This window comes from Cokeromyces recurvatus, assembly GCF_025118155.1.
Source record: "Cokeromyces recurvatus strain NRRL 2243 chromosome Unknown BX663scaffold_9, whole genome shotgun sequence".
NCBI classification, from domain to species: domain Eukaryota; kingdom Fungi; phylum Mucoromycota; class Mucoromycetes; order Mucorales; family Mucoraceae; genus Cokeromyces; species Cokeromyces recurvatus.
The window spans coordinates 135,731-161,796 of record NW_026251395.1 but is presented as its reverse complement, the minus strand read 5'-3'; the positions used below and the strand labels follow the sequence as shown (position 1 = coordinate 161,796).

The following is a 26,066-nucleotide window of genomic DNA, read 5'->3' as shown; positions in this document are numbered from 1 at the left end:
ATTTAAACGAACCTTAAATCCCTCGCTTCGTAGTTTTTATTAAAAGTAACACGCATGTTAAATAATGGTACGTGCGTGCGTGCAGGGGAAAGGTTACACTTGAGTAATGCTAGTTTCTATCCTTTATTGTAATTTGGTTCGTTCGTTATAATCAACCAGTGTTAATTCATACTGCTATTATCTTCAATCACTTGTTTATCAACTGCACTCACTAATTGATTCCAAATCTCTCTTCTATTTGATACTTTTTATCTATTAAAATGCTTTCCTAATCTAGTGTAACCTCAAACTTTGTTTATAGTATCTGCGGTCTAACATCCAAATAAAACAAAAATTGTTTTTTAGTAACACACGTGTTTTAGATGCAAGTAGTTTAACAAGTTATATATGTAAAATAAACTAACTTTTAAAGTATATTTGTTAGTAGTAACTATATTAAAGTATGTATAATAATAGATGTATTATTGAAGAAGCAAATTAGTGACCTTTATTATATATATATAAAATGGACTATTTTTTTTTTTTTTTTTTTTTTTTTTTTCGGTCATAAATTCCGTTTAATTCACTCAACAATAAAATTCGGTAAAAGTAATAAATCCATTAAATCAAATTCTTCATCTAACAAAATAGTACTTTCGCTGTGATTTGTTGTTGCTGTTGTTGTTGCTGACTGTTGAGGAATACTTGGTTTTTGGTTTGCTGCGGTCATAGTTCTATTTTGTTGTTGATTCTCTATTATATAGCCTACTTTTTAATTACCCTTTTTAATTACAATAATAATAATAATAAATTACCTTGAAACAGTGGCTTGGATATGATTTTATTCTTATTTAATTGTTCTTGAAAAGTCATAAAATATTCATTTTCAATCGATTTCCAGTTAGAATAGACCAAGAAGTGATGATGATCAGTAGTTAATAACTGTCGACTGTATGTGAAGGATAACAAGATCTTTTTCCATAATTGTTGACAGTGTTGCCAATAACCGATTTGGATACGTCTAAATTCATCTACAATCATTTCGAAATATTTTGTTGAAAGTGCCAAAAAGAGGGGTAATTCATCTAATAGATGCGCATTCAGTGAAAGATATGCTTCAGCTGATATCTGTAAAGGGTGATCCATAGTATAACGTTGATGATTTTTAGTCTTCTTATTGGCCATCATGATACGGTCATAATCAATATATTTTCTATTTCTCTTCTGAATCACCTGAAGCGGGTTATTAAAGAGCTTTAAATAGGATGTGATTCTATCATAGACTAATCTTTGTAATTTACTTTCCTAAATGTGTTACCCAATAAGAATTTAATATTCGTATATGATAAGCATGATATTCCATCTCTCTTTTTTTTTACCATTGAATAGAATTCAAAATGACATACTAAAATTTTAAAAGCTGTCTTTTTATCATCATTTAGCATGTTATTATCATGTAAAATAGTATCGAGTCTATTGATTAGTTTAGATAATGCTTGTGCATGTTCCTTTGTCGTTGTAACCCAAGCTTGAACATGACTTTCGAATTGTCTTGCTATTGTCTGTCTTGATATAAATTGACGATAAAGGTCATCAAACAATATATCTTGGGTTGTTGTAGAGAATTCTTTTTTATGACGATGAACTCTTCTTGAAATTCGTTTATTAAAGCCTTGTCTATGTATATAAAAGATAACCTTAGTTTACTATACATAAAAAGAAACAAAAAAAACACAAAGGGGAGGGAAGAAAATCTTTACACAACCTATTAAAAAGAAACGTGTTTTAATATAAAGTAATTGTAAAGGGAAAATAAAAAAAAGGTCTAAAAGCATACATTTTTATCTAATATTTTTTTATTATTGTGATCATGAATGACTTGTTCTACTAGATCTTTTCTACGTTTGATTTCATTAATATGGTCAGCTACTTGTTGTATTTCATTTGTTACAATAAAGAGTTGATTATAATTTGGATGTTTCTCTGAAGTTAACTTGAGAATTTCCTTTTTTTTTTTTTTTTTTTTTTTGCATGTTAATAAATAGGTGATAATATATAAAGATCAAGTTTTTTTAATAGTTTACATTTAAAAATAAAGGATATTTAAGTATTCTTTGAACTGGTTTAATTAATAAACTAGGTAAATCCCAGCACATAGTTCGACCTTGTAGCATTTCTTTACATTCCTAAATAATAATAATAATAATAAAGAGGGCACAGGATGTAGTGATGAGTGTGTAAGTACAAGTATAAATAATACTTACTTTTAAATAAACTTGAACTGAGTGTCGAGTGGTGCCTAATTCTTGTATTTTACAAACAGCATCTTCATATCTTTTGCAATATTCACCATAAATTAATTCCATACGATTTATCTATATTTAATTCCTTTTACATATAAACAAATATGTATCTCTATATCTTGGTTTTTTTTTCTTTTTCTTTTTTTTTTTTTACCATTAAACTAAATACATTCCCTATATTTTGATCTGATAATAATAACTTTACAAATTCTTTCTCAAAATCTACTATATCTAATAAATTTATAAAGATTTGTTTCATTTCTAGTTTTGAAAATATCTGTTCTCCTGGCATATAATAGATCTCCTTAACTAATTCCATATCGGCCTGATAGATACGTTCAGTTGAAATAAGTTCTTGGACAACATAAGTGCATTTATGATCATGAAGTGAAGACGTTCTGGTCGTTGTTGGCATCACGATGACAGATTTAGGACGACGTAAAACAGGTGTCTCTTCTTGGATCTTTTCAGATAACTCAATGGATGCAACTACTATGGTTTTATTACTATCTCTAGTAGATGCCTTTTTGATTGGAACTTCATTCTTATAATATCGTTTGTTATAAGCTTGGTGATTGTTGACTAAAGAAGACGATCGTTTCTTTAGAAATTGAGTACTATCATCATTATTAAGCTGTTGAAACTTTGCACGTAAAGCATGGAAAGACGATGTCGTGTTCAGATTCTTATAAAGTAATGATGTATCCATATTAAAAATAAAAAACAAAATAAATAGAAAAAAAGAAAAGATATAAACTCTTTTTTTCCTTTCTTTTGTTCGTTGTCAAATAATAAAGAAGGGAGGTTCAAATATAAGATCAAGTCTTAAAATAAAAAAAAAAAGAGGAGAACGAAAAAAAAAAAAACAATAGTCAAAATCAATATATTTTTACAAGTTTTTTTTTTTTTTTTTTTTTTTCATATTGTGGTTTCTTTTTTCTATTGTTTTTTTTTCCTTCTTCCCCTTTTTCTCTCCACCACCAAAATAGGGTGACTCAAGTCCTTTTATTACTAAACAGTAAGTATGAATTATGTTTCTTGTTGGCGGTGATTAAAACTAGGGTGGATTTGGGGGCCTTCAAGTGTTGTACTTGATTCATAAAATACGATGAACTCGAATCCGTGTTTAAAGAACTGGATGATAAACAGTAAGTTAGCTGGTGAATAACATTCTTCGTTCCATCTATCAATCAATCATCGCTTATGTTAATCTCGAATGTATTACCAACGATGGATGATCTTATGTAACCTACTTTAAAATCGCAGGCCACTCGATCAACTTAAACTTGCACGTGAAAAAAAAAACTAGGGAGGGCAAGGACTAATGTTTTCTTTTCTTTAGAGTAATGAAGGATGATAGATAACTAGTATTGCTGGATAGTTATTAGTGATAGAGCATTTAAGGACAATGTATAGGGAAGAAAGGGGAGGGGATAAAAAGCAGTCTATGTAGATGAGTAGATAGACTGTCTTTGTTTTCCATTTAAAGTGATCAGCCTAACTCTCCAGTAGAGAACCTAATTTTATACAATGTAAGATATTGAGAGATTCAAAAAAGATCTACACGTTGCCAAGACTTTCAAGATTATAGGCCTTATATAACATTACTCTAAACCAGTTCATATTATATATATGCATGCTTGAATGTAGACTTTAAAACGATCATTTACCGAGTTCCAGTGCTCCTTATTTCGACACAGTCTGAAGATTTATCTCATTAAGGAAAGTGGATAAAAAGCCATTCAAGTTAACACTGTTTATTTCATTGGTTGTAGTACTTTTTATTATTATTATTACAGAACAAAATATCATGCATACAAGTATAAATAAGCGTTACAAAGGTAGTTAAAAATTCGCCAATATTCTCTATAGTAGTAAGACTTACTGCAAGGACTTCATAGAGGTGATGTGATAATGATTTTGATAACACTTGGATTAATTAATATGCACTATGCATAGTGTAAGGATGATATATAAGCCTTTCTAAAGTACTATAATATTCAAAAAATATGTGTATGAATTTATAAATAAAGACTTCTGGATTTTAATTTCACATTAAAAAAGTTTGAAATTTCAAGTACACACACCATCTTTTTTTTTTTTTTTTTTTTTTTTTTTTTTTACTTACTTCTTCTTACACGTCCTTCTCCTATTCCTTCTTCAATTAATGGAAACTAGTTCAATAGAAACCATAGTATGCTTAGTTCCTAACAAAGAACAGAATGAAGGAACGATACCAACCACATCAAACTATCCTTTAAAACAGCAATTTATGGCCAGTCCAGTACATGATAGATTTCAACTGTTTTTAAATGGTAACATAAGAAAAAAAAAAAAAAAAAACTTGATCGATGACAATTCTAATTATTATTATTATTATTATTTTATAGATAAAGATAAAGAGTAAACAAAGAAACAGAAAATGTGCAATATGATATGGCATTATTAAACATTGACTTTTTTTTTTTTTCTGTTAGATTTTCTTGGAATGTCAAGGAATGTATTACACCACAATTAAATGAAGCAAGTATTCAAGAACAAAAACGATTAATACAACTTGTTTTAAAAGGTGAAAACATATAGTCATAATGGTAAAAAAAAAAAGGCATTTTAATACTAATATATACTATAGGTTATAATGCTACTTGCTTATTAATAAGTGCAGGGTAATATAATAACTAAAAAGTAAAAAAAAAAAAAAAAAAAAAAAAAAAAAAAAAAAAAAAAAAAAAAAAAAAAACTAAACCACCTTCTTTTTCTTTCATTAGAGATACAAATAGTCTTTATCAACAACGAAAAGCAGATACTGAGAGAATTCTTAATCTCTTAAATGAAGCCATCTCAAAAAACACAAATACAATTCTTATCGAATATTCTTATTTTGGTATAACAGATGATTATATCTATGACTTTAGAAAAGAACGTGAAATTTCGAGTAAGATCATGAATATTTTTTCTTCAAAAAAAAAATGCTTATTTATTAAAAAAGATAGCGCATTTTTCGAAAAAAGGCAAGATGCATTTATGAAACGAGTTGAAAAGATACCCACTATTTGGAATAAATTAAAAAGAGGATCAAAATTGCCTTTTATTTTAAATATCAAATTGACAAACACAACAAAGTCTATACAGAGTCGACTGCAGATTGTAGACATGTTGCATCCACCATTACCTAATGATACATTTTACCATTCATATTCAAGTTTGGGTAATATATTGAATTAGATGCATTTAGTAAAGATTCATTAATATTCTCTGCATGTATTGTATCTATATAGTGGGGCTGATAAATAAGATTAACTCAAGTGAATCTGTACATTTAAATTCGGATTTTTATGTTTTAACAGATGTCTTGTCTAAAAATATGTGTGGACATGATGCATTAACCGTTTTTGCTTACTTTAATGTAAGTATAATAAAAGGAAAAAAAAAACATGAGAAAACTGAATTTGTATGGATGTATACTTTTTTATTTTGTTTAGGAGTATGTAGTTGATAAATACATATCAGATATAGTTTCTTGCTTAGATCTTTCTGCATCATTAAATAAAATCAAAGTTTGTCTATTACCAAATACATCCGTTTATCAGACCATTGAATACAAAAAAATAAAAGTAAAATGTGATACATTAGAAACAGCAGTAACTGAATTAACAAAAGAGGTAGAGTTTATTTAATTAAAAAAAAAAAAAGTGTGTATATACGCATGCATACAAACTGATGCATTATGTATTAGAAAAAAGATATGGAAGAGCGCTTAAAGATAAAAGAAGACCAAGCTCAGTATTTAGAATGTACATACCGTGAATTACAACAACGTACGTCACCCATCATTCAACAATTAAAACAAAATCTAGGTAAAGTAGAATAAGGAAATATCTACAGCATTACCTTACTTATACATAACATTTGGGTTATATAAAGCTTATGAACAAACAGCTTCTAGTCTACAACAATTCAAGATACAGGAACTTGAATTAAGTCTCAAACGAGAAGCAGAAAAACGACAATCCTTTATGAACAATGATATGATTGCCTTAAAATCCCAACTTGTAGCCACAAAACGATCTTATGAGGAATCACAAACTAAAGTCACCAAACTTCAACGTGAGCTTGATGATCGTCAATTACAAATCTATCGACTTGAACAGGAAAAATTAACTCAAGTACAATTACGACAACAAGAACAGCAGCAACTCATGATGTTGAATAGCGATGCTCATCGATTTGAACGTGATATTAAACAAAATTATAAAGCAAAATACGAAGAAAAATTTAATCAGATGTATAGCGAATTTCAAAGGAAAATTAAACAAGTTGAACGAAAGTATGAAAAGGAGATTAGTCGATTAAAGCAAGTGTTTGAAGAAGATATTAATTTAGTAAGGGTAAGTGTTCTTATAGATAGAATAAATCATGTATAATAATAACAATAATAAAATTTTGGATATTACGATGGTAGGAAACAGAAAGGGCAAATTATAACCCTGAAGTGGTAGATAAACTTCGACAAAATTTGAAAGATTTGCATCTAAAGAATATAGATCTAAGGGTAATATTAGGACAATATATATTATATATCTATTCAATCATTCATTCATTTATATATTATAGAATGCGAATGCTGAATTAAAATTTAAATTAAAACAATCCGTTGAAAATAGTAACAATATGAGTGATAATTCACGATCTGAAAAGACAATAGAAAGAAGAGTTAATACGGAACATGAAGGAGGGATAGAATCTTTGAAAAGACCTAAACATAATAATGAAAAAGAGTTGATAACAGAAGAAGGAGATGGATCTAAAGATGAAGAAATTGAGCAGGATGATACAATAGAGCTAGCAAAAAGAGTCACCATGAAAAGTAGTAATAAGAAAGCCGAGGAACAAGATAAATCGGATAATGATGAAAATGAGAATGAGAATGATTCGGTAAATAAGGATGAAGTAGTAGACCTAGCAAAGAAAGTGGTTACTAGGAAAAATAGTAATAAGAACATTAAAGCAACATTACAAGACTGGTTAACACCAGAGAAAATGTCTGAGCTATCAGAGAATGAAAATACTGTAGAGACAGCAAAGAGACCTTCAAGACGTAATAATAAAAGAGCTGAAAAGCCAAGTGACAATCAAGAAATCAATGAAATAAATCAAGATACAAGTAATACTGACAATAATAATAATAATAATAATGTGACATCAAAGAAGCCTAAAACAAAACGCACAACTAAGAGAAATTCTGGGAAATCGAAAGAAGCACCAGATGATACAGAACAGGAAAACAATGAAGATGATGATTTTGCTCCTGTGAGGACTCCTAGAAAACGTAAGAATAGAAGTATGTCAAAAAAAGACAATGAAAATAATGAAAGAAAAAGAAAGGCTCCAGACGAAGAAGCTGCACCTGTAGAGCAAATAAGGAATAAATAAAATTTTTTGTTAAAATAATCTTGTATTATGTAATTGAGAAACTGGCTTTTAATTTTATTTATTCAGGAACCAAAAAATCATGTAACAAATTATTAAGCACTAAAACAATAGATAGTAGCAAAATAGGTATACTTATTTATGAAATATATACCAGAACTGCTATCATAAGGAATAATATTACTTTACTAGATTGTTATATATTTTTATATTATATATATACAGACGTACTATATGTTAAGTTATACATATTATTATTTATAATTTTATATGGTGATTATATTATGTTTTGTTTTATTTTTCGTGTTGTACAAAAAGCTAGAAAAAAGAAAAAAAAAAAGAAATAGGGCTGAAGAAAGAAAGAGAAAAGAAAGACATAAAAGAAAATCAACATTTTAAAGCTATAATGAATAATATACATGCAAGCATATGAAAGCCTAAATATTTAACCTGCTTAGAATAAGTGTGTTATGAATACTATATAGTTATAAAAATATGTATTTATAGACCATAATAATATAAAATCGTGGCGGTCACTAATAAGAAGATGACCTATCATTACTAAAAAGGGACAAAACTAAAAACATCTTTTTATTATTATTATTATTATTTCCTTTTCTCTTACCTATTTATTATTATTATTATTATGAATCGAGGTCGAGGAAGAAGCCCATCTCAATTACCTAACCAAAACGATGATGAAGTATATTTAAGACTATTCACTTATTTACCTTTTTTGTTTTCTAAAATATTCACATTTTCATTTCAATTCATGAAATTAACATTTACTAGATTTTGTCCATTGAGAAACAATATGAATTTATTAACATGTCATTCAAGTATGGCATTAACGATTTAGAAAACATTATTCAAATGTTTCATGCTCGGTAAGGTATATTTATATATGTGCATCACTCTCCTTTATTTTTTTTTTATTTAATAACATTTATTATTAGTCTTTTAGCCGAAGAAAGTTACTTGAATTCATTACAGAAAGTGAAAAAGTTAGCTAGTTTTAATGATGCAGACCGTCATCATGAGGCACCGCAATCTTCATTCCAGACAGCCGTCAAATTTTATGAGGCTACAATTAATGATATTATTGAAAGTCGACAAAGATTAAAGGATACCATAAAACTAGAAATTGATGTTTTGATAAAACAAAAGGAAATTGAAGAACAAAATAGAAAGACTAATAAAAGCAAACTTTATGATGCAAATAATAATTATATTACTTTTCGACGACGTGATATTGCCAAGGTATTTTTTTTTTTTTTACACAAGTATCCATGATAGCCTATTTTTTTTTTTACTCACATACAAATATTCAGCTTCAAAAGGCATATGTACACAAATGTGAAGACTTGAAAGTAACCCAAAATAATTGGCAAGAACAACAGCAATTAGATTTGATGAATAATGCAGCAAATAGAAACTCGCTGGAGTTAACTGCAAATAATTTTAGATTGTCAGGAGATTATAACAATCGAGATGGTTTATTGTCAGATTCTAATAGCATAAGTGATCAATCACCTACTAATAAAAAGGGTATGGCAGGTTTAATATCTCAAATGAGAACAAGAACACCTTTGGATCAAAGCAAACAGATGACGAAGGTCACAAGAATGAAAAAGGACATTACGGATGCTGATAATGAATACAGGGATGGTATTCTAATGTTGGAACACTTGAGAAAGAAACAAACAAAAACTATGGATGAAGTTAACAAAGTAAAAAAAAAAAAAAAAAAAAAAAATCTATAGGATATCTCGCTTATTCGCTTTTTTGTTTTGTTTTACAAATATATAGCAACTTCAAAATACGATTCAAAGAAAGACAGAGACTGTAAAGACAACTTTAATTAATATACTTCACTCTGAACTAGATACGTTACAAATGGAAATGAATGTGAGAAGCTAAATAAAAATAAATGAAACTATATATTAATTTGTTCTTAATAGATTTCGCGCAATTCATTAGAAGCAGCAACAAGTATCGATAGCTTAAAAGATGCACAACTCTTTTCTTTACATTATCAATCACTAGGTTATATTAAGCCAGCTCCTGTTCGTTATGAGAACTATTATATGGAAGGAAAATGTAAAGGTAAAGTTTCTTTATTAAAGAAAAAAAAATTATTCTTATTTTTTTTTATAACCATCATTTTATATAGAGGTTTTATTTGGTGGTTCATTAGAAGCATACGCAGTTGAACATAGTCGAGCTGTTCCTTTGCTTGTAACAAAATGTATTGATGCTATTGAAGCTATGGGTGGATTACAAAAGGAAGGTATTTATAGAATCTCAGGTAGACAAGCCAATATAGATCAGCTCAAGCATCAATTTGAACTGGACGAAGAAAAAGTAAATTTAGACAACTTTGATGTCTTTACAATTGCTACTGTATTAAAGATGTATATTCGTGAACTAAAAAGACCTTTGTTTGATTTTAATGTTCAAACTCGATCCGCTTATAATAGTAAAATACTGTTTATTATCAACACTGTACATATTAATTCAATTCTTATTTAGAGAATATGCCACAAGCTCAGAAATTCAACTTATTAGAAACTAAATTATCCAATTTATCATTGGCACATCGAAGTACATTACATTGTATTATACGCCATTTATCAAAGTAAATACATATATATTTATATTTATATACATATCATGCTAAATTATATAATGTTGTTTTAAATACATAGAGTAAATGCACATAATCAAGCCAATAAAATGAATATTTCAAACTTGGCAATGATTTTTACACCTGTCATATTTCACGACTATAATCAGACGGATGAAAGTCTTCATTTGAATAATGAATGGTCACCTGATGATCTCTTTGGGGACCTCCTTCTTTATCATGACCTTATTTTCCCAAAGGCAGAGGACTTTGCACGTCGTATAAATGAACCCAAACTGAATCAAGCTTTGAATGGTCAAAGTCCATTTTCCCAATATTCTCGAAGCAATTTACTTTATTTGATGCCAGCTCAACAAACTAATTCAATGTTATTAACTCAACCCATGAGTTCTCCTTTAAACTATCCACCAAAGTTAACGACATTGATTGGAACAGTACCTAATACGTTTTCTCCATCAGCACGGAATAGAGTAGGTAATAGTGATGCAACCGATACGCATCATTTAGTAGTAGTACAACAACAATCAGACACAGAATTATTAGAAAATAAAATAAAACAAAAGGAAAATAATGAGAATCGACATCTATTGCCACCACGTCAAGATTCTCTTCTTAGAAAGCAAGTTGAAGTCAAATTAGTCTCTGAGAGTAGTAAACAATATCAAGCAAACTTAGACTATTCATTATTAGATCAACACTCGGATGAATTATAAAATAATATAAATAAATAAAGACTTGAGATGATGGCTGAAAAATATATGTGTAACATTTGATATTAAGGAGAAAATTTAGGAAGAAGCCAAGAATTAATAACTAAATATAGGTTTACTTCACCCCCCCCCAGACACACAACTTCTTTAAAAGTCAAAGCTATATTCTTTTCAGACTTGTGACCCCTCCCCTCCCTCCCCCATAAAACGAGTTAGTTGTTTCTATTTTCACACCCTTCATCTGTGATTAAATAACTGATATGAGATGTAAGATCTACCACAGAAATACACAAGTGCTACCTTCTTTATAAACTTTACTTTTTTCTTCTGACAAGCAATGACTCTCTACCATCTTGAATTCATTCATGATTACTTTTTCTTCTTCCTAAACAAATAAAGCATCATGACTAGTTTATATCCAACCTCTACCTTTATACACTCATTTATTATTACTGTGTAGATGCAATAGAATTATAATTTCTTGCCTATTATTGCTCACTATTTTGATAATGACTCATTATATAAAATGACTACAACTAGTCACAGTTAAAGAAAGAAAGGGGAGAGACAGAGAGAGAGAGAGAGAGAACACGTTTCATCCTCATCTTCAAGTTATCTATATAATTAAATAATAAAAAACTTATCATTAAATGTTATAAAAGGGAGATATGAAACGAGTGTATCTGTATTCTACTCTACAAGAATACTATTATCGAATCTTCTACTACCCTATCAACTCATAGTTGGTTATAAAATAAGCCTTCATCATTATTCTACTTTTCCTCTGTTCCTAACTGAATAATTATCTGTTATAGAGAGAGGTTGAAAGAAGTATAAGAAGGGGATATGTATAAGCTTGTTGGTACCATTTACTATATTAATAAACGGAAATCAATCGCGCTCTCATTTGTTCATTTAAAGAAACTTCTCTAACGTTACAACATACTATGTCTGAAGTGTGCAGGTGATAATTAAATATGATTGCTACACGAAAAAAAAAAAAAAAAAAAAAAAAAAAAGTTGAATGGGGCAAAGAGGAAATAATAGATAGATTTCTCTTCATCTTTGATAGAAGGATGAGATAATTCATTTATTTCTACCTTGAATTTTAAAGTTATTAGTTGCATATACTACAAATGTCTTTAGTTTTTTTTTTTCATGGATATAATACGAGAATGGTCTTACTGATTATGGAAATGAAATAATTACTAAACAAGGAAAATACCAAAATTAGAACTATAACAGTACCTGCGGCAGGTTTGAGAAACAATTTCAGATTTGAATAAAAAAAGTTCGTAATTAAGATTTCCCCCCATTAGTTTTGTAGTACAGTAATATTTCTGTAATAATTGTAGGACAAATATTATATATAGGTTAATACATCAGGTATAAGTGTTCTATCTATGTATCTCTCTTGTATATAAATATATATGTATTTCTTATTACTTTCTTTTTTTTTTTTCTATTAAAATCGTAAACAATATATGCTTAATAATAAATCGATACCTAGTGTAAAAGTTGCAGTTAAAACTTTTCCACCATCCACAATATTATTTGAAGGCTATTTAATGAAACAAAAGCATGGAAAATGTAAGGCTTGGTTAAAGCGATATTTTATTCTTTATGAGAAAGAAATTCGATATTATAAAAGCAAAGTAGGTATATAAGAAAGAAGAATATAATATCGAGAGTCTTTAATTGTCATTTCCCTTTTTACATGTGTAGAGCGATACAAGTCGTGCTTTAGCAGTAATTACATTGGATCATTATAATCTAGTATTAAACTCGCATTCTCTTACTTCTTTATTAAATCAGAAGCAACCACAAAGGAAACAAACTATTTTCTGTCTAGTGTCAGACGATACAACCAAGTATAATTGGCCTGATTACTTTTTGCAAGCGGCTGATGCTATTGAATATCGTATGTGGATTAACTCTCTTGAAGATCGTTATTTATCACATTTAATTCATAATAGTAGTAGTGTATTAGATAAGTGGCTTGATCGACTTAAATTACCTGACAAACACTCATCATTACACAAACATCATGTTCCTGAGACTTTACTATCCTCATCTTTAAAATATAATGAAGAGTCAGATTCATTACCTTCAAGTCCACAGTCCTTTGTCTTTACTACAAATTCGTCTGTTTCATCATTATCGATTCGTTCTAATCATTCATCATCAACACCACCACCCATACTGTTAATAAAAAATCATAGATCGAGAGACTCGTTAGGATCTAGGTTTCAGTCTCTATCATCTTCAGAAAAAGACGATTTTCTACAAGACACTACTTGCATAACAAAACTATCAAAATTTAGAAAAAAGTAAAAGCTAATCATATTCATTGTTTAAAAAAAAGAAAAGAAAATAGAGTTACTATATATAATACACACACACACACACGCACTTTCCTTACTATTGAAAAGCTAATCATTTAATATCCCATAATTGACTAATTAAAGTTTTATTTATTCTTGAGATTTTTTTTTTTTTGAACTTGTATTTTATTTATAATTGATAATAAACTGTACACATACGATGCATTAGCTGGCAGGCTGAACAGGACTTAATCCTTTTGCATATTTTGAATTAAAAAAAGTATAATTTAACGTGATGGTATTGACATCCTTCATAAGGGGATCATCCATAAAATCAGGATCAATAAAGAAAAAGACAGGCATATCAACCTCTTCCCCTGGTCTTAGCTTTTGTTCCTCAAAGCAAAAGCATTGAATTTTGTTAAAGTAAGAACCAGCTCGATAAGGCGTCACGTTATACGTTGCGATACCTATCACATCTTCTTTAGCCTTAGATTTAGCTTTATAAAACGTAAGCGCGGTTTCACCAGGCACAACATAGATTTCACGCACCTCAGGTTTAAACGACCACGGTAGCGCATCCGATGTATTGGACTCAAAGGTAATACGGATACGTTTGCGTGTATCTCGAGGAATAAGACGGTCAGGGCTGAACCGTGCGCTGTCAACGACAGGGGTTCCACTATACCCAGTAGCTGAGCAAAAGAGTCGATAGAGAGGAACAGCAGCATAAGACATGCCTAACATGACAATGAAAATGGAAGCAGTGTACATGGCGCCTGACAGATTATCTCGTTTAGGTGAATCTTGGATAGTTGCATACCAATGTCGTTGTTGTTTTGAACAAGGCTTTTGTCTGTATATATTCTTTGCTGAATGTCGATATATTGGTGTATTTAGTGATCGTAACACATTTCGAAACATGATTACATGGATTATTTAACTATAAGAATAATAACTGTTGGAAAAGAATAAAATAAATAAAATAAAATAAAAAAAATAAGGGACCACTGTTTTAAATTAGCATTCAAAAGCAGCCATTGTTGTGTATGTCATCCCTTTGCAGCACATTATGTAATATAAAAAAAAAAATTAAGTAGCTCAAAAAATTACATTTACAGTTTTTTATCCGTTGTTTTAATAAACATATTTTATGTATAAATTCAATTGATTTTTTTTTTTTTTTTACTTTTCATTTCTCTAGTTTCTTGTTTCAATACATGTCGCCAAGAAGTATATAATTTTTTTTTTCTTCTCTTTCGTAGTTATTTCGTCTTTAGAAAGAAGAAAAGCTTATCGATGGTATTAAAAAAAAAAAAAAAAAAAAAAAAAAAAAAAAAAAAAAAAAGTCACTTACCGAAAAATTATTATATTATCTCTCTCTTTCTCTTATTTATCTTTTTACATATAATTTACTATGCCACAGAGAAGCCCAGAGGAATTAAAAGGAGACATTCAACGTGCAGTACAAATATTGGAATTATTTACAAATCCAAAAAAAGGTCGAGATGTCAAGATGCTTATTCCCTCAAGTGTTCTTAAAAATGCCCATGGAATTCTATTTATTCGATTAACGAGAATTGGATTATGGCTTTCGGCAAAGAATGGAACTGGTATTATTATAGCAAGGTAAAGACAAGAAAATAAAGACAATGTATTATTTATACAATGTGTTTAAAATTATAAATGAACATTTGTTGTAGACTCCCAGATGGCAGTAAGAGTATCTTATTCTAATTTATTTATTTAATTTACTTAGTATTATATTATTATAGGTTGGTCTGCTCCTTCTGGCGTATCTATGTCGTCATTTGTAATTTTTTTTTTTTTTTTTTTGCATAATATATATTAACTTTTTTTTTTCTTAAAGGGTGTTGGACAGCAAATAGGTGGGGAAGTGATTGATTCTATTATTGTCATGAATTATCGAGCAGCAGTAAAAGCATTTTTTGATGGAGGAGGACAACTTCAATTAGGTATAGGAGTTTCTTTAGCAGCTGGACCTTTTGGTCGTGCAGCGGATATTTCAGCTTCAGCATCTAACTCAAGCCATATTGCTGCTACATACTCTTATTGTTCTTCTAAGGGACTTTATTTTGGATATTCCCTTGAGGGATCTAAGATCTCTGAACGGGTGAATACAAATCAGGCCTATTATGGTCGACCCATTTCAGCACGTGAGATTTTAACAGGTGCTGTTCCACCTGTAGAGGATGCTGCTCGACTTTATGAAATTTTGAATTCTTTAGGAGCTGGACCTCGACCTGGTTTACCTTTTGCTCCTACAAAGTCTAAATATGCCAGTCCTGAAACATCTTCGATCACATCCAGTTTAGACAATCGAATGCCATATGCTCCATCTACTACCTCTACTTCAAATATAGAAGGTTCAAATCATGCTCATCAACAACCAAAAGCTTCAGAAGAGGAATATGAGGATCCTCCACCCCCTTATCAGCCATCTAATACTAATACTCTGCCTCCACATAGAATAGATTCCAAGACAACTTACAATGAGCCATCTTCTTCTACTACACATACGAATCCTTTTTATGGAAATGATTTGAAGGAATCAACATCACAACCTATTCATCATAACGACATGACAGTCGTAGTAGCTAAATATGACTACCACAGTGATCAATCCTCTGATCTTTCATTTCAAACAGGTGATCATATTATTGTTACAAAGCGATTAGATAATAGAGAAAGTTGGTGGGAAGGTGAAATTGGAAATAAACGAGGCTTTTTCCCTGCCAATTATACAGAAGACTTGGATTAAATTGATGATAGAAGAAGAATGATCGGATCTATAAAAGCCGAACACACTATTATTTATGCAATCCGATTGTATTTCGTAGTCCGCTTAATTGTACAACAACTTTTTTTTTCTTATTTTTATTGTATTTCTTTATTTTAAGGAGAATAGTTTTGTTTAAATTGTTATTTTTATTATAAAAAAAAATGTTTAATATTCAGGATATTTAATATTTTTACGTGATTCATAAAAATCAGGAGTAGCATTAATAAGCTTAAATAAAGTAGAGTTAACAAAAGAAAGGGCTTAAGAAAGTAAAGATGTGTATACCTTAATATTTTCATGTTGTTTAACATGTCTCCAGGGATAAGGATTATTCTTTTTATCAATTTGTATTTCAGGATGTGTTCTAAGCAAATAAACTAAAAATCATAATTTAGTATAAAAAAAAAATAAACTACTACTGCTGCTATTTATTTATTCTTTACGTGGAAAACTAGAAGAAGATTACATGCATTGGTGATGAGTTCCTTTTTTTCTAAATGTTTGTATTACCTCTTCTTTTTCTTACCTTAATGCAGCCGTACATCCAAAGCCAGTAATGATAAGAAGAGGTGTTAAATCAGGATGTGAACGAAAAAATTGAACAACTGAACGCATATTCTTATAAAATGAAATAAAAAGAAAAAAAGAAAGGAAAGGAAAGGAAAATCATAACAACTCCTTTTTATATGCTGCATACGAAGCGTGTGACATTATTCATTCCTTCTCACGTGCCTTTATTATATATGATTAAATGGTATTTTATATTTACAAATAAACATTTATTTTAATACATGATGAAAATAAATGAAGAAAAAGATAAAGGATAAATCGTTTAAAGACGACGACCACGACGACCACCCTTTCTACGAGTAGAGTCAGTAGGAATGGGGGTAACGTCTTCAATACGACCAATTCTCATGCCAGCACGGGCAAGAGCACGAAGAGCAGCTTGACCACCAGGACCAGGTGTCTTGGTACCAGTACCACCAGTGGCTCTCAACTTAATATGCAAGGCATTAATACCCAATTCCTTACATTTAGCTGCAACTTGTTGAGCGGCCAACATGGCAGCATAAGGTGAAGACTCATCACGATCAGCCTTAACTTGCATACCACCTATTTTATTTGGGAGGGAGAAAATAAAAAAAAAAACATTCAAAGGAACACGGAGGGGGATGTGTTTTTCTTTTAGTAAACCATTCTTTCTCAAAAAAAACACACGCCGCTCGACTTTTTTTTTTCTTTTTGTCATGTAACAAAAAAAAAATAAAATAAAAAAAGTGGCGTCCTTCTTTTTATAGTTATTATTTAGTAAAATAACTTACCAGTAACACGGGCAATAGTTTCACGTCCAGAAAGATCAGTGACATGAACAAAGGTATCGTTGAAAGAAGCAAAGATGTGAGCAACACCAAAAACAAGTTCACCTTCACGAACTTGAGGGCCAAGGGTGACCTTTTCAACAGTCTTGGGAGCAGCCTTCTTGGACTATTTTATAATATTAGATTAGTTGGTTGGATGGATGGATGGATCAACATAAATACTTGCCATATTTTAATTTAAATGGATGTGAAAGGAACAAACAAGACATATCATTAAAATTACTTTTTTATATGAAGCCAAAAAAAAAAAAAAAAAAAAAATCCGGCTCGGAATAATAATTATATAATTCAGCTTGCCATGCATCTAGAATTATTATATGTTATTGAAGAAGCTAAATTAATACAGACATATTTCTATATTTTGATAAAGTATTTAGTAATAAGGAGATATCTCTCTATAATGTTTTCATTATTTAAAGTCTAAAATGAAGATATCAAAACTCAATATGTAATTCTCATGTTAAGTACTGTTGAGGGATTTTTGTCAAAAAAAAAAAAAAATAAAAAAACCTAGAATAAATGTCTCTAATCCAATTGTCTGAATTTTAATTAGACGATAACTGAAGAAAAGCATCTGAATTTAAAGTAAAAGAACTATGGAATAGATTGTTTTCCACTCTTTTCCATAAAATAAGCAATTATGAATTCTATACCTAATTTTCAAATTCCTGACGTTTGGGAAGTTAAGGTAAAAAAGTCACTGAGCAACACTTTAGTTGAGATGAAGATTAACCCTTATCGTTCATATGTATAGGATGTGGTGAATAAATTGTAAATGAGAAAAAAAAAAAAAAAAAAAAAAAAGAGAGAAAAAGAGAGAAATGAAAAGAAATAGAACAAGCAATTAACTGGACTTGTTTAATATAGGAAAAGTGTAGTGTTGAATTATACAGAAATGGAAACCAAGGTTCATGAGGCAACTAGTAATGATCCCTGGGGTGCTTCCAGTACACTTATGCAAGAAATTGCACAAGGCACCTATAATTAGTAAAGTAATGATAATAGTGTGTATGAAATAGTGACTAAAATTTATACCTATTTTAAGTCAATACTTTAATGAAATTATGCCAACAATTTATAGAAGATTTACCGAAAAAGAATCTAAACAATGGAGACAAATTTACAAGGTAATACATACATTCATACATTTATTTATTTATATGCATGGATTTAACTTGTATATTTATTACTTAGGCACTGGTTCTTTTAGAATACCTTATCAAAAATGGCTCAGAACGTGTTGTTGATGATGCTCGCTCTCATGTTTCTATGATCAAGATTCTACGTAATTTTTATTATATTGATGATAAAGGAAAAGATGAAGGAATTAACAGTAAGGCGACAATTAAAGTTAGACTTGTGTGTGTGTGTGTTAATATGTTTTGCTTGTAAAGTTCGAAATAGAGCTAAAGAAATTATTGAATTATTAAGCAACACTGAAAAGATTAGAACAGAGAGAAAGATAGCGAAAAAGAATCGAACCAAATATGTTGGTGTTGGATCTGAAGAAGGCGGTAACTTTATGGGCTCTTCTTCCTCTTCACTAAGTGGATTTAGTAGACTTGGTGGTGGTGGTGTAAATGGTAGTAATCGTTATGTAGGATTTGGTAGTGACTCTTTCTTTGGCTCTTCAAGTGGAGGAGGTATTAGCTTTAATGGAGATGCTTTGAGTTTTGGAGAGGAGACACCTTATCCTCATCAATCAAGTCGGTATGACGAGGAAGAAGAAGAAGAAGAAGAAGAAAGAATTGAAAATGAAAATAAAAGTGACAAGGAAGGAGAAGAAGAAGATGATGATGACGACGACTGGGGTGAATTTACATGTGGCGGTGTAGTTAAAGAAGAAGAAAATAAGGAATCGTCTAATATTATTGATGACGAGTTTACTGATTTCCAATATTCAGTAGAAAATAAACAACAACATGATTTATTTGATTTATTAAATACAACACCTATTACTACAACGACTGTTAATTCACAAAAATCATCTGATCTACTTGGTTCCGCTACTCCCTCTACTCCAACTCCAGCAATAAACGATAAGAAAGAAACAAAGACTGATGTCATTAATATGGGCATATGGGCTCAAGCTTCTAATTTCGTATCTCTTGATTCTTTAGGTAAAAATACTACAAATACGCAAGCCAAGACTGGACCTTCTATGAATACTTTAAAGAACAATAGTGTACAGGCTAGTTGGAATAATTGGGCCAATAATAAGAGTGATTCAACTGAAACAACGACATCGAAACCTCATCCCAATACTTCCACTTCTTCTGCTTTTGATGATCTTTTACTCTAAGAAAAAAAAAGAAAAGAAAAAAAAAAGTTAACAAGAAAATTACTGTACATTGCTGCTGTATAAACATAATTAACATGGATTTTATTACTAAAATAAAAGATTTGAAGCTTTTATTTCTAGAAAACTAATTTACGGTTTTCATGAAAAATTGTGTGTAACAAACTTGACCAATAAAATAAGTAGATTTACCATTTTATCATTATAATTATGAAACTTTTGATTCCATTCATCTTTTTTAACAGAGATCATGTCAGATTACGTTATTTATTATGGAACATTTGTCCATTCACTTTCTTTGTCTGAATTAGACATCATCTCTCAAGGAGTCCTTGTAATTGACAATAAAAAGGGTACAATTGTTCATCTTGAAAGAAATGTAAACGATTTTGAAGACTTTTTATTTTCTCATCAATCTTGGGGAGAGAATGCCAAGGTAAAAGTTTATCTTATTTTTTTTTTTTTTTTTATTTCTGCTTATTTATTTATTTATTTTTATTTTTATTTTTATTTTTATTTTTATTTTTATTTTTATTTTTATTTTTATTTTTATTTTTATTTTTATTTTTATTTTTATTTTTATTTTTATTTTTATTTTTATTTTTATTTTTATTTTTATTTTTATTTTTATTTTTATTTTTATTTTTATTTTTTTTTTTTTTTTTATTTTTCAAGATTCACAAGTTAGGTCCTGAACAGTTCCTTATACCTGGATTTGTTGATACACATGCTGTAAATAATTCATATATTTATATAAAATTCTCTCACTAATTTTTTTTTTTTTTTGTCTTTAGCATGCACCACAATACATGTTTGCAGGGTCAGGTATGGATCTTCAGCTCCTTGAATGGCTTGATACCTATGTCTTTCCTTGTGAATCCGATTTTAAGGATACAGATCATGCTGCACGCGCCTATGAAGCCGTTGTCCGTCGTTTTATCAAGAACGGTACCACAACCTGCAGTTGGTTCGCCACGATTCATGTTGAGAGCTGTAAACGTCTTGTTGATATCTTGCATCAACTCGGTCAACGAGCCTATGTTGGTAAAGTCAACATGGATCAAAATGCACCCGACTATTATATTGAAAAAACAGAGGATAGTATAAGGGATACTGAAGCATTTATTCAATATGTTCAAGCACAACAGGGACTTGTTACGCCTGTCATTACCCCTCGTTTTGCAATCACCTGTAGTTCAAAGCTTTTGAATGCCTTGGGAGAACTCGCTGATCGTTATCAGGTACCTATTCAATCACATCTTTGCGAAAATCCCGACGAAATCTCTTTTACCTGTTCCCTCTTTAAGGATTCTAAGGATTATACCTCTGTTTATGATGATCATGGTTTGTTAACTGAACGTAGTTATATGGCTCACTGTGTTCATATGACAGATGATGAAATCGATCTCTTGATTCGTAAGAGAGTCGGTATCTCTCATTGCGCTAACTCTAACTTTTCCTTACACAGCGGTATTTGTGATGTTCGAAGGATGTTAGAACGAGGTGTTGACAAGTTGGGTTTGGGTACAGACGTCGCAGGTGGTTTCCAGCCTTCTATGTTGGATGCTATCAGATCTAGTTTCTTTGCCTCCAAGACATGTAAAATTTTGGCCCGTGATCGAGATGGCAATAAGGATTATGCACCATTGAGTCCTGCTGAATTACTTTATTTAGCTACAATGGGTGGTGCTCGTGTATTAGGCTTAGAAGAGACGATTGGAAACTTCCAGGTGGGTAAGGCCTTTGATGCCCTTTGGGTTGATTTAGAAGGTGGATCTGTGGACTTGATGGGTGGTGAAACGATATTACAAAAAGTACAAAAGTTTTTATTTAATGGAAGTAGTGAGAATTTGAAGCATGTTTATGTTCAGGGTAAACGTATTGCTGGTGCCGACAAAGATAGTTATTAATTATATATGTGTATACATATTGATTATTATGATCTGCTGGTAATAATAAAAGGTCGGCTAAGCCACCTACTATAAGCCAATGAAATCATGACTGTATTTTTTTTTTTTTTTTCCCTTTGACACCTACTGAAGCAAAGTAGCAACTTTAAAATTTTTTTATTTTTTTTCCTTCCTCTTTTTTTCCGTTTTTCAACGTCAAATAATTTAACGTAAGTTTAATATTCAATATTTCAAACACTGGAAATTAAGAAAGAAAGAAAAAAAAAAAAAAAAAAAAAAGGAAATTCATCGAAAATGCGAAATTGTAATTAATTGTGTGTACATATACATATTTATTTTTTTTTTCTGGGGGGAAATAAAAATAGATGAGTGCTGATTTGGTTTGGGCTATCATCAAGAACAACAATTCTTTCCTTGTTAAGCGTCAAGGTGTTCAATTCTCTTCCGAACCTTCCAACTTGAAGAACATTAACTCTTTCAAATACTCTGGTCTTGCCAACTACAAGGTAAAATAAAGAGGAAGAGAAAAAGAAAAAGAGATGATAGGAAACAGTTCGATTTTTTTGTCTGTTTATTGACTTTTTTTTTTCTTTTTTTAAAGAACGTCTCCATTCTTCCTGTTGCTCGTGGTATCCGTGTCACCACTCGCAAGGCCAAGAAGGAAAACTCTCCTGCCAAGTCTGTTAACTCTGTTGTTATTGCCAAGACCCGTCGTCAAACTGCCAAGTCTGTTGCCAACTTGATTGCTCGTAGCCACTACAGACCTGACCTTCGTGCTGTAAGTTGACAGGAAAAAAATCTTTTTTTTTCTTTCTTGAAAGAGATATTTAGAAATATATTAATGGGGCATGTGTGTGTGTGTGTGTTTGTTTGTTTATAGGCTGCTGTTGCTCGTGCCTCTGCTATCATTTCTTCTCAACAACCCAAGAAAGTTCGTGCCAAGAAAGAATCTAAGGGTCTCCGTGCTCAAAAGAACTAAGTTTTTTTTTTTTTTTTAAAAAAAGGAAAGAAAAAAAATAAATTCTATTGTTTTTTATTAAGTATAGTAATTAGTATGTAAGTAAAACGTCTAACGTTATGAATGTTTCTTATTCACAATTAAAAGATGATCTATAATATATCGATACGACAAAGATCCATAATGTGAGTGACGAAAATGGAGCAACAAGAACCAGAAGACAAGATTATTTGATAAAAAGTAAATCCAATGCGTATATTTAATGCCGTACAAAAATGCATAAATTACAATATAATACATGATAGCATAAGTGACCAGTCTCCAAAATCTACATGAATAAGTTTAAATGATTCAGCAAAAATTAGTATTTTGTTTTGTTTTGTTTTGTTTTGTTTTGTTTTGTTTTGTTTTAATTTTCCCTCTCTTACCTGTTCTTTTGTCTTGGAAGCATCCTTTTCTGACTTGTCAGAATTTCAACATAAATGATGAAGGGGGCTATTGCCATTACACTGTGATCTGAAGAGAATGGCACAAACCAATGTACAGAAATATTACGTATCCAAACCAATAAAATAGGTAGATTGAAGGGTAATAATGTAAAAAATAAAAGTAAAATCGAGATCATATAATTATATCGATTCGATTTTTTTAACCCTGTTCGATTAAACTATAAACGTATATGTATATATAAAAAAAAAGAAGTTAAAAAAAAGAAAAGAAATTGTTATTATTTCAAGTACTTTACCGATGCCTTTGTTTTTAAAAATGCACGTATACATGTCACGATTTGAACAAGGAAAGCAACAACAAATACAAATTGATAAGGAATAAAGGTAGCCACCAATAAAAATAAGATGAGTGTGATTATAAATCTTCGCTGAAGTTGTTCTTGTTCGCTTTCTTTGCGTTGAAAACGGACACTCACCGAAATATTGGTCCAGATGGATTGTTCGAAAAGACAACTCATTAGACGAACGGAACATTCAATAAACAGCCAAAGAAGACTGACGATGCCTATACTAAGCAGAATACCTACTAAGGGAATCCACCAAAAGAAGCTATCTGTATTACCATTTAAAATATCTTCCCATGGTAGTAAAAGTTGGGGTGCACAAACCTGTAAAATACTACAGATGGCTAAACAGAGCATGACGAAAGGGAATGTCCTCTTGAAACAAAATGCTAGACCCTGTCCAAAATGTGGATAAATACCCGTATCATTGTAGCATTTGATTTGAGTCGCAAACACCAACATGACAACAATATAGGAAAAGGTAGCAAGCATAATACCATTTCGGAAACCTAGACGACCCAAGCTTCCATACCAGTCAATATATAAGTCAAGTTCTAGTGGATCAGGGCAAGTAGGATCCATCCAGACTTGTAATGAAAGTCCCTTTTCCGAGCCACTACTAACCAAGGACGTAAATGCGGTACGACCATGAATTGAAAGATCTGTTTCTGCTTCAGGATTATTTGCTAAATTGACATAAAATTTAGATTCATGCATAGTTGAGATGGATTGTCTTAAAAAAGGTGAAAATAGTTGTTGCTTTTGATGTTGACAATTTCTGGAGACCTTGAGGTGATAAGCTAAAATGGGACTCTCGATAGAAGGTATACGTATGGATGTAAAAAGGGCAGGTCCCATCTTAGCATGTACGCCTTCTAGGGCAATGGATAGCATGGATTGTCGAATTGTTTGATGATTCACAGCTCTCATAAATGGTTCAACAATCAAAAATGTACCCTTCCCATGTCCTCGATCTCTTACAGCCAACCAACTAAAGGTTCCCATCTCCTGAAACTCAAGACTGGCAAAGCTAAAGTGTTCTCCTGAAAATGGATACTGGATATTCTGAACAGACGCTGGTACAGGAACAATAATCGACTGAATCGATCGACATGCAACAGTTGGACTACTGTTTATTCTTTCAACTTCTGAACATAGCATCAGTTCAAATCGACTCCCATCATTATCATCTGACAAAATGGCGAATGCGTCTGCATTGGCCACTGTGGGCAAAAAAACTATGCTGGGTGTAGCTAATTGTTGTTGTTTAATTACCCATCTTTCTCCGGGCTTTAAAAAAGTTACTGTAGGGGAATTAGTTTGATAAAAGGTAAGATTTCCTAGCTGAATATTGCCTGAACGATCTTCAAGGCCTGTTAAGAAAGCTCTTCGCATAATCGTCATACGTTCCTCAAGGGACTTTGTTTGAGACCCACGACGTACATCAACAAGATCTATAAGTGTTTTAGCAACTACTTTGACAAGTTGATTACAGGTGAGGATGGAGACATGATCAGCAGCTGTCCAGACATCAGGTACGGCAGTTGAAAAGACGGTAAATCCATGTGTGGCTGGCACAATCGACCCCAAATTTGTTGAATCACTACAAACTGTATTATCCAATGTACCACCTGCCATAGAAACAATTGAAATGTCTCTTAATGATATATGAGCAGGTAATGGTTGGTAGTGTCTGTTCGTTTTACGATGCTCAGTGGTATTTGTACTAATGAACCCTGATTGCCAAAATTGATTAATATCATCGTAAAGTTGTGAAATTTTCCAGTCAAAGGGTGCTGGTGGTAACATATGAGGGGTTGACATAGTGAGAATGGTATTGATGGTGCCATGCTGATAATTGTCCATAGTAAACATAGTACGTGCTACAATACCACCCATTGAATGACCAATGATAATGACAGAGGTAGGGTCGGGTCGTTGTCCATCTTCAATATTATTACGTGAATAAAGTTTAAGAATATAATCGATAGCGTCATTTAAATACTCTGCTTGTTCAAGAAGAGACTGTCCATGTAATGCTGAAAACTCTTCATGAAAATCAACTAACAAAATAGGAATATTTTTATTTTAGAAGAAGAAAAAAAAAAGTTGCGTTAAGATTATTTATACCTGTAAAGAAGTCCAAACTACGAGCTCCTTGTTGCCATTTCTCCGGATCATTAGCATAATTACGATAATAATAAAATGCAGATTCAGCAGCTATTGATCGCACCTGTTTATAACTTCCTGCATGACCAGGAATGAATAAAACTGGCACACCTGTTGGCTATAAAACAAAAGTGTTAAGGCTTACTGTTTATATATATAGATAGATAGATAGATTAAACTGTTTACTTGATCAAAGAGGTCTACACCTTTTTCTCTATAAAGATAGAGTCCATATTTTCCGGCAAATCGAGTCATCTCACTGTCAAAGTCAGTTTGTTTAATGTACTTTGGTCGCATATAACTAATTTTGCAGCCTGAAACATCACGTTGATGATGTTGAAAGGAATCCCACATGATGT

General features: G+C 31.0%; 14 protein-coding genes across 14 annotated transcripts; 7 read left to right on the top strand and 7 right to left on the bottom strand.

The window, feature by feature from the left end:
* Positions 1 to 563: 563 nt before the first annotated feature.
* BX663DRAFT_587547 (uncharacterized protein) lies at positions 564 to 2,165 on the bottom strand. The gene is made up of 4 exons (XM_051532254.1): positions 2,064 to 2,165; positions 1,859 to 1,984; positions 1,359 to 1,676; positions 564 to 1,284 (listed from the first exon to the last, which is right to left on the bottom strand). The coding sequence occupies exons 1-4, from the start codon at positions 2,151 to 2,153 to the stop codon at positions 769 to 771; spliced, it is 1,050 nt and encodes a 349-aa protein (XP_051383835.1). The 5' UTR covers positions 2,154 to 2,165; the 3' UTR covers positions 564 to 768.
* Positions 2,166 to 4,394: 2,229 nt separating this feature from the next.
* Positions 4,395 to 7,733, top strand: BX663DRAFT_505457 (uncharacterized protein). Its single transcript, XM_051527067.1, has 13 exons — positions 4,395 to 4,601; positions 4,671 to 4,679; positions 4,760 to 4,851; positions 4,915 to 4,948; positions 5,051 to 5,217; positions 5,272 to 5,490; positions 5,561 to 5,688; positions 5,765 to 5,944; positions 6,019 to 6,139; positions 6,207 to 6,670; positions 6,745 to 6,834; positions 6,897 to 7,244; positions 7,303 to 7,733. The coding sequence occupies exons 1-13, from the start codon at positions 4,450 to 4,452 to the stop codon at positions 7,309 to 7,311; spliced, it is 2,013 nt and encodes a 670-aa protein (XP_051383834.1). The 5' UTR covers positions 4,395 to 4,449; the 3' UTR covers positions 7,312 to 7,733.
* A 587-nt stretch (positions 7,734 to 8,320) lies between these two features.
* Positions 8,321 to 11,201, top strand: BX663DRAFT_505448 (uncharacterized protein). Its single transcript, XM_051527066.1, has 9 exons — positions 8,321 to 8,415; positions 8,505 to 8,599; positions 8,669 to 8,972; positions 9,044 to 9,442; positions 9,522 to 9,620; positions 9,674 to 9,818; positions 9,886 to 10,191; positions 10,245 to 10,350; positions 10,421 to 11,201. Exons 1-9 carry the CDS (start codon positions 8,359 to 8,361, stop codon positions 11,070 to 11,072), a joined length of 2,163 nt encoding a protein of 720 aa, XP_051383833.1. The 5' UTR covers positions 8,321 to 8,358; the 3' UTR covers positions 11,073 to 11,201.
* Positions 11,202 to 12,482: 1,281 nt separating this feature from the next.
* On the top strand, positions 12,483 to 13,554 carry BX663DRAFT_505446 (uncharacterized protein). Its single transcript, XM_051527065.1, has 2 exons — positions 12,483 to 12,724; positions 12,795 to 13,554. The coding sequence occupies exons 1-2, from the start codon at positions 12,554 to 12,556 to the stop codon at positions 13,401 to 13,403; spliced, it is 780 nt and encodes a 259-aa protein (XP_051383832.1). The 5' UTR covers positions 12,483 to 12,553; the 3' UTR covers positions 13,404 to 13,554.
* BX663DRAFT_346663 (cytochrome c oxidase assembly protein CtaG/Cox11-domain-containing protein) lies at positions 13,396 to 14,665 on the bottom strand. The gene is made up of 3 exons (XM_051522161.1): positions 14,583 to 14,665; positions 14,402 to 14,451; positions 13,396 to 14,336 (listed from the first exon to the last, which is right to left on the bottom strand). Exon 3 carries the CDS (start codon positions 14,315 to 14,317, stop codon positions 13,619 to 13,621), a length of 699 nt encoding a protein of 232 aa, XP_051383831.1. The 5' UTR covers positions 14,318 to 14,336; positions 14,402 to 14,451; positions 14,583 to 14,665; the 3' UTR covers positions 13,396 to 13,618.
* Positions 14,666 to 14,785: 120 nt separating this feature from the next.
* On the top strand, positions 14,786 to 16,320 carry BX663DRAFT_505441 (uncharacterized protein). The gene is made up of 3 exons (XM_051527064.1): positions 14,786 to 15,110; positions 15,169 to 15,206; positions 15,264 to 16,320. The coding sequence occupies exons 1-3, from the start codon at positions 15,080 to 15,082 to the stop codon at positions 16,173 to 16,175; spliced, it is 981 nt and encodes a 326-aa protein (XP_051383830.1). The 5' UTR covers positions 14,786 to 15,079; the 3' UTR covers positions 16,176 to 16,320.
* On the bottom strand, positions 16,321 to 16,834 carry BX663DRAFT_505433 (uncharacterized protein). The gene is made up of 4 exons (XM_051527063.1): positions 16,723 to 16,834; positions 16,640 to 16,647; positions 16,482 to 16,573; positions 16,321 to 16,424 (listed from the first exon to the last, which is right to left on the bottom strand). The coding sequence occupies exons 1-4, from the start codon at positions 16,809 to 16,811 to the stop codon at positions 16,362 to 16,364; spliced, it is 252 nt and encodes an 83-aa protein (XP_051383829.1). The 5' UTR covers positions 16,812 to 16,834; the 3' UTR covers positions 16,321 to 16,361.
* On the bottom strand, positions 16,835 to 17,685 carry BX663DRAFT_505430 (ribosomal protein S11). Its single transcript, XM_051527061.1, has 2 exons — positions 17,522 to 17,685; positions 16,835 to 17,312 (listed from the first exon to the last, which is right to left on the bottom strand). Exon 2 carries the CDS (start codon positions 17,305 to 17,307, stop codon positions 17,029 to 17,031), a length of 279 nt encoding a protein of 92 aa, XP_051383827.1. The 5' UTR covers positions 17,308 to 17,312; positions 17,522 to 17,685; the 3' UTR covers positions 16,835 to 17,028.
* Positions 17,505 to 17,684, bottom strand: BX663DRAFT_505431 (uncharacterized protein; the record flags this gene model as incomplete). Its single annotated transcript, XM_051527062.1, has 1 exon — positions 17,505 to 17,684. A coding segment is annotated over one exon (180 nt), but the record flags the coding sequence as incomplete, so codon positions are not given.
* Positions 17,686 to 17,856: 171 nt separating the features above from the next.
* BX663DRAFT_452447 (uncharacterized protein) lies at positions 17,857 to 18,910 on the top strand (the record flags this gene model as incomplete). The annotated part of the gene is made up of 6 exons (XM_051523781.1): positions 17,857 to 18,042; positions 18,132 to 18,266; positions 18,333 to 18,349; positions 18,446 to 18,565; positions 18,624 to 18,705; positions 18,773 to 18,910. Coding segments are annotated over exons 2-6 (405 nt in total), but the record flags the coding sequence as incomplete, so codon positions are not given.
* Positions 18,911 to 20,127: 1,217 nt separating this feature from the next.
* On the top strand, positions 20,128 to 21,787 carry BX663DRAFT_530540 (guanine deaminase; the record flags this gene model as incomplete). Its single annotated transcript, XM_051530323.1, has 3 exons — positions 20,128 to 20,313; positions 20,553 to 20,609; positions 20,672 to 21,787. The coding sequence occupies 3 exons, from the start codon at positions 20,128 to 20,130 to the stop codon at positions 21,785 to 21,787; spliced, it is 1,359 nt and encodes a 452-aa protein (XP_051383825.1).
* Positions 21,788 to 21,892: 105 nt separating this feature from the next.
* Positions 21,893 to 23,007, top strand: BX663DRAFT_346445 (ribosomal protein L28e). The gene is made up of 5 exons (XM_051522160.1): positions 21,893 to 21,996; positions 22,153 to 22,293; positions 22,389 to 22,565; positions 22,668 to 22,843; positions 22,922 to 23,007. Exons 2-4 carry the CDS (start codon positions 22,153 to 22,155, stop codon positions 22,764 to 22,766), a joined length of 417 nt encoding a protein of 138 aa, XP_051383824.1. The 5' UTR covers positions 21,893 to 21,996; the 3' UTR covers positions 22,767 to 22,843; positions 22,922 to 23,007.
* On the bottom strand, positions 22,367 to 23,135 carry BX663DRAFT_505419 (uncharacterized protein). The gene is made up of 3 exons (XM_051527060.1): positions 22,768 to 23,135; positions 22,590 to 22,596; positions 22,367 to 22,383 (listed from the first exon to the last, which is right to left on the bottom strand). The coding sequence occupies exon 1, from the start codon at positions 23,043 to 23,045 to the stop codon at positions 22,863 to 22,865; it is 183 nt and encodes a 60-aa protein (XP_051383823.1). The 5' UTR covers positions 23,046 to 23,135; the 3' UTR covers positions 22,367 to 22,383; positions 22,590 to 22,596; positions 22,768 to 22,862.
* A 34-nt stretch (positions 23,136 to 23,169) lies between these two features.
* On the bottom strand, positions 23,170 to 25,962 carry BX663DRAFT_432485 (PGAP1-like protein-domain-containing protein; the record flags this gene model as incomplete). Its single annotated transcript, XM_051522934.1, has 4 exons — positions 23,170 to 23,412; positions 23,491 to 25,601; positions 25,669 to 25,825; positions 25,894 to 25,962. 4 exons carry the CDS (start codon positions 25,960 to 25,962, stop codon positions 23,170 to 23,172), a joined length of 2,580 nt encoding a protein of 859 aa, XP_051383822.1.
* Between the last annotated feature and the right edge of the window lie 104 nt (positions 25,963 to 26,066).

Excerpts from the sequence above, each read along its gene's own strand:
- BX663DRAFT_346663 (XM_051522161.1), bottom strand. The coding sequence starts at position 14,317 with ATGTTTCGAAATGTGTTACGATCACTAAATACACCAATATATCGACAT.
- BX663DRAFT_587547 (XM_051532254.1), bottom strand. The coding sequence starts at position 2,153 with ATGCTACAAGGTCGAACTATGTGCTGGGATTTACCTAGTTTATTAATT. Across the intron at positions 1,985-2,063 it reads AATATCCTTTATTTTTAAAT|GAAATTCTCAAGTTAACTTC; the intron begins GTAAACTATTAA and ends AAAAAAAAAAAG. Across the intron at positions 1,285-1,358 it reads ATTTTGAATTCTATTCAATG|GAAAGTAAATTACAAAGATT; the intron begins GTAAAAAAAAAG and ends TAACACATTTAG.
- BX663DRAFT_505446 (XM_051527065.1), top strand. The coding sequence starts at position 12,554 with ATGCTTAATAATAAATCGATACCTAGTGTAAAAGTTGCAGTTAAAACT. Across the intron at positions 12,725-12,794 it reads TTCGATATTATAAAAGCAAA|AGCGATACAAGTCGTGCTTT; the intron begins GTAGGTATATAA and ends TTACATGTGTAG.
- BX663DRAFT_505430 (XM_051527061.1), bottom strand. The coding sequence starts at position 17,307 with ATGCAAGTTAAGGCTGATCGTGATGAGTCTTCACCTTATGCTGCCATG.
- BX663DRAFT_505457 (XM_051527067.1), top strand. The coding sequence starts at position 4,450 with ATGGAAACTAGTTCAATAGAAACCATAGTATGCTTAGTTCCTAACAAA. Across the intron at positions 4,852-4,914 it reads AATACAACTTGTTTTAAAAG|GTTATAATGCTACTTGCTTA; the intron begins GTGAAAACATAT and ends TATATACTATAG. Across the intron at positions 4,949-5,050 it reads TGCTTATTAATAAGTGCAGG|AGATACAAATAGTCTTTATC; the intron begins GTAATATAATAA and ends TTCTTTCATTAG.
- BX663DRAFT_505448 (XM_051527066.1), top strand. The coding sequence starts at position 8,359 with ATGAATCGAGGTCGAGGAAGAAGCCCATCTCAATTACCTAACCAAAAC. Across the intron at positions 8,600-8,668 it reads ATTCAAATGTTTCATGCTCG|TCTTTTAGCCGAAGAAAGTT; the intron begins GTAAGGTATATT and ends ATTTATTATTAG. Across the intron at positions 10,192-10,244 it reads AACTCGATCCGCTTATAATA|AGAATATGCCACAAGCTCAG; the intron begins GTAAAATACTGT and ends ATTCTTATTTAG.
- BX663DRAFT_505441 (XM_051527064.1), top strand. The coding sequence starts at position 15,080 with ATGAACATTTGTTGTAGACTCCCAGATGGCA. Across the intron at positions 15,111-15,168 it reads TTGTAGACTCCCAGATGGCA|GTTGGTCTGCTCCTTCTGGC; the intron begins GTAAGAGTATCT and ends ATATTATTATAG. Across the intron at positions 15,207-15,263 it reads GCGTATCTATGTCGTCATTT|GGTGTTGGACAGCAAATAGG; the intron begins GTAATTTTTTTT and ends TTTTTCTTAAAG.
- BX663DRAFT_505433 (XM_051527063.1), bottom strand. The coding sequence starts at position 16,811 with ATGCGTTCAGTTGTTCAATTTTTTCGTTCACATCCTGATTTAACACCT. Across the intron at positions 16,425-16,481 it reads AACAACATGAAAATATTAAG|CTTATTAATGCTACTCCTGA; the intron begins GTATACACATCT and ends ACTTTATTTAAG.
- BX663DRAFT_505419 (XM_051527060.1), bottom strand. The coding sequence starts at position 23,045 with ATGTATTATATTGTAATTTATGCATTTTTGTACGGCATTAAATATACG.
- BX663DRAFT_346445 (XM_051522160.1), top strand. The coding sequence starts at position 22,153 with ATGAGTGCTGATTTGGTTTGGGCTATCATCAAGAACAACAATTCTTTC. Across the intron at positions 22,294-22,388 it reads CTGGTCTTGCCAACTACAAG|AACGTCTCCATTCTTCCTGT; the intron begins GTAAAATAAAGA and ends CTTTTTTTAAAG. Across the intron at positions 22,566-22,667 it reads ACAGACCTGACCTTCGTGCT|GCTGCTGTTGCTCGTGCCTC; the intron begins GTAAGTTGACAG and ends GTTTGTTTATAG.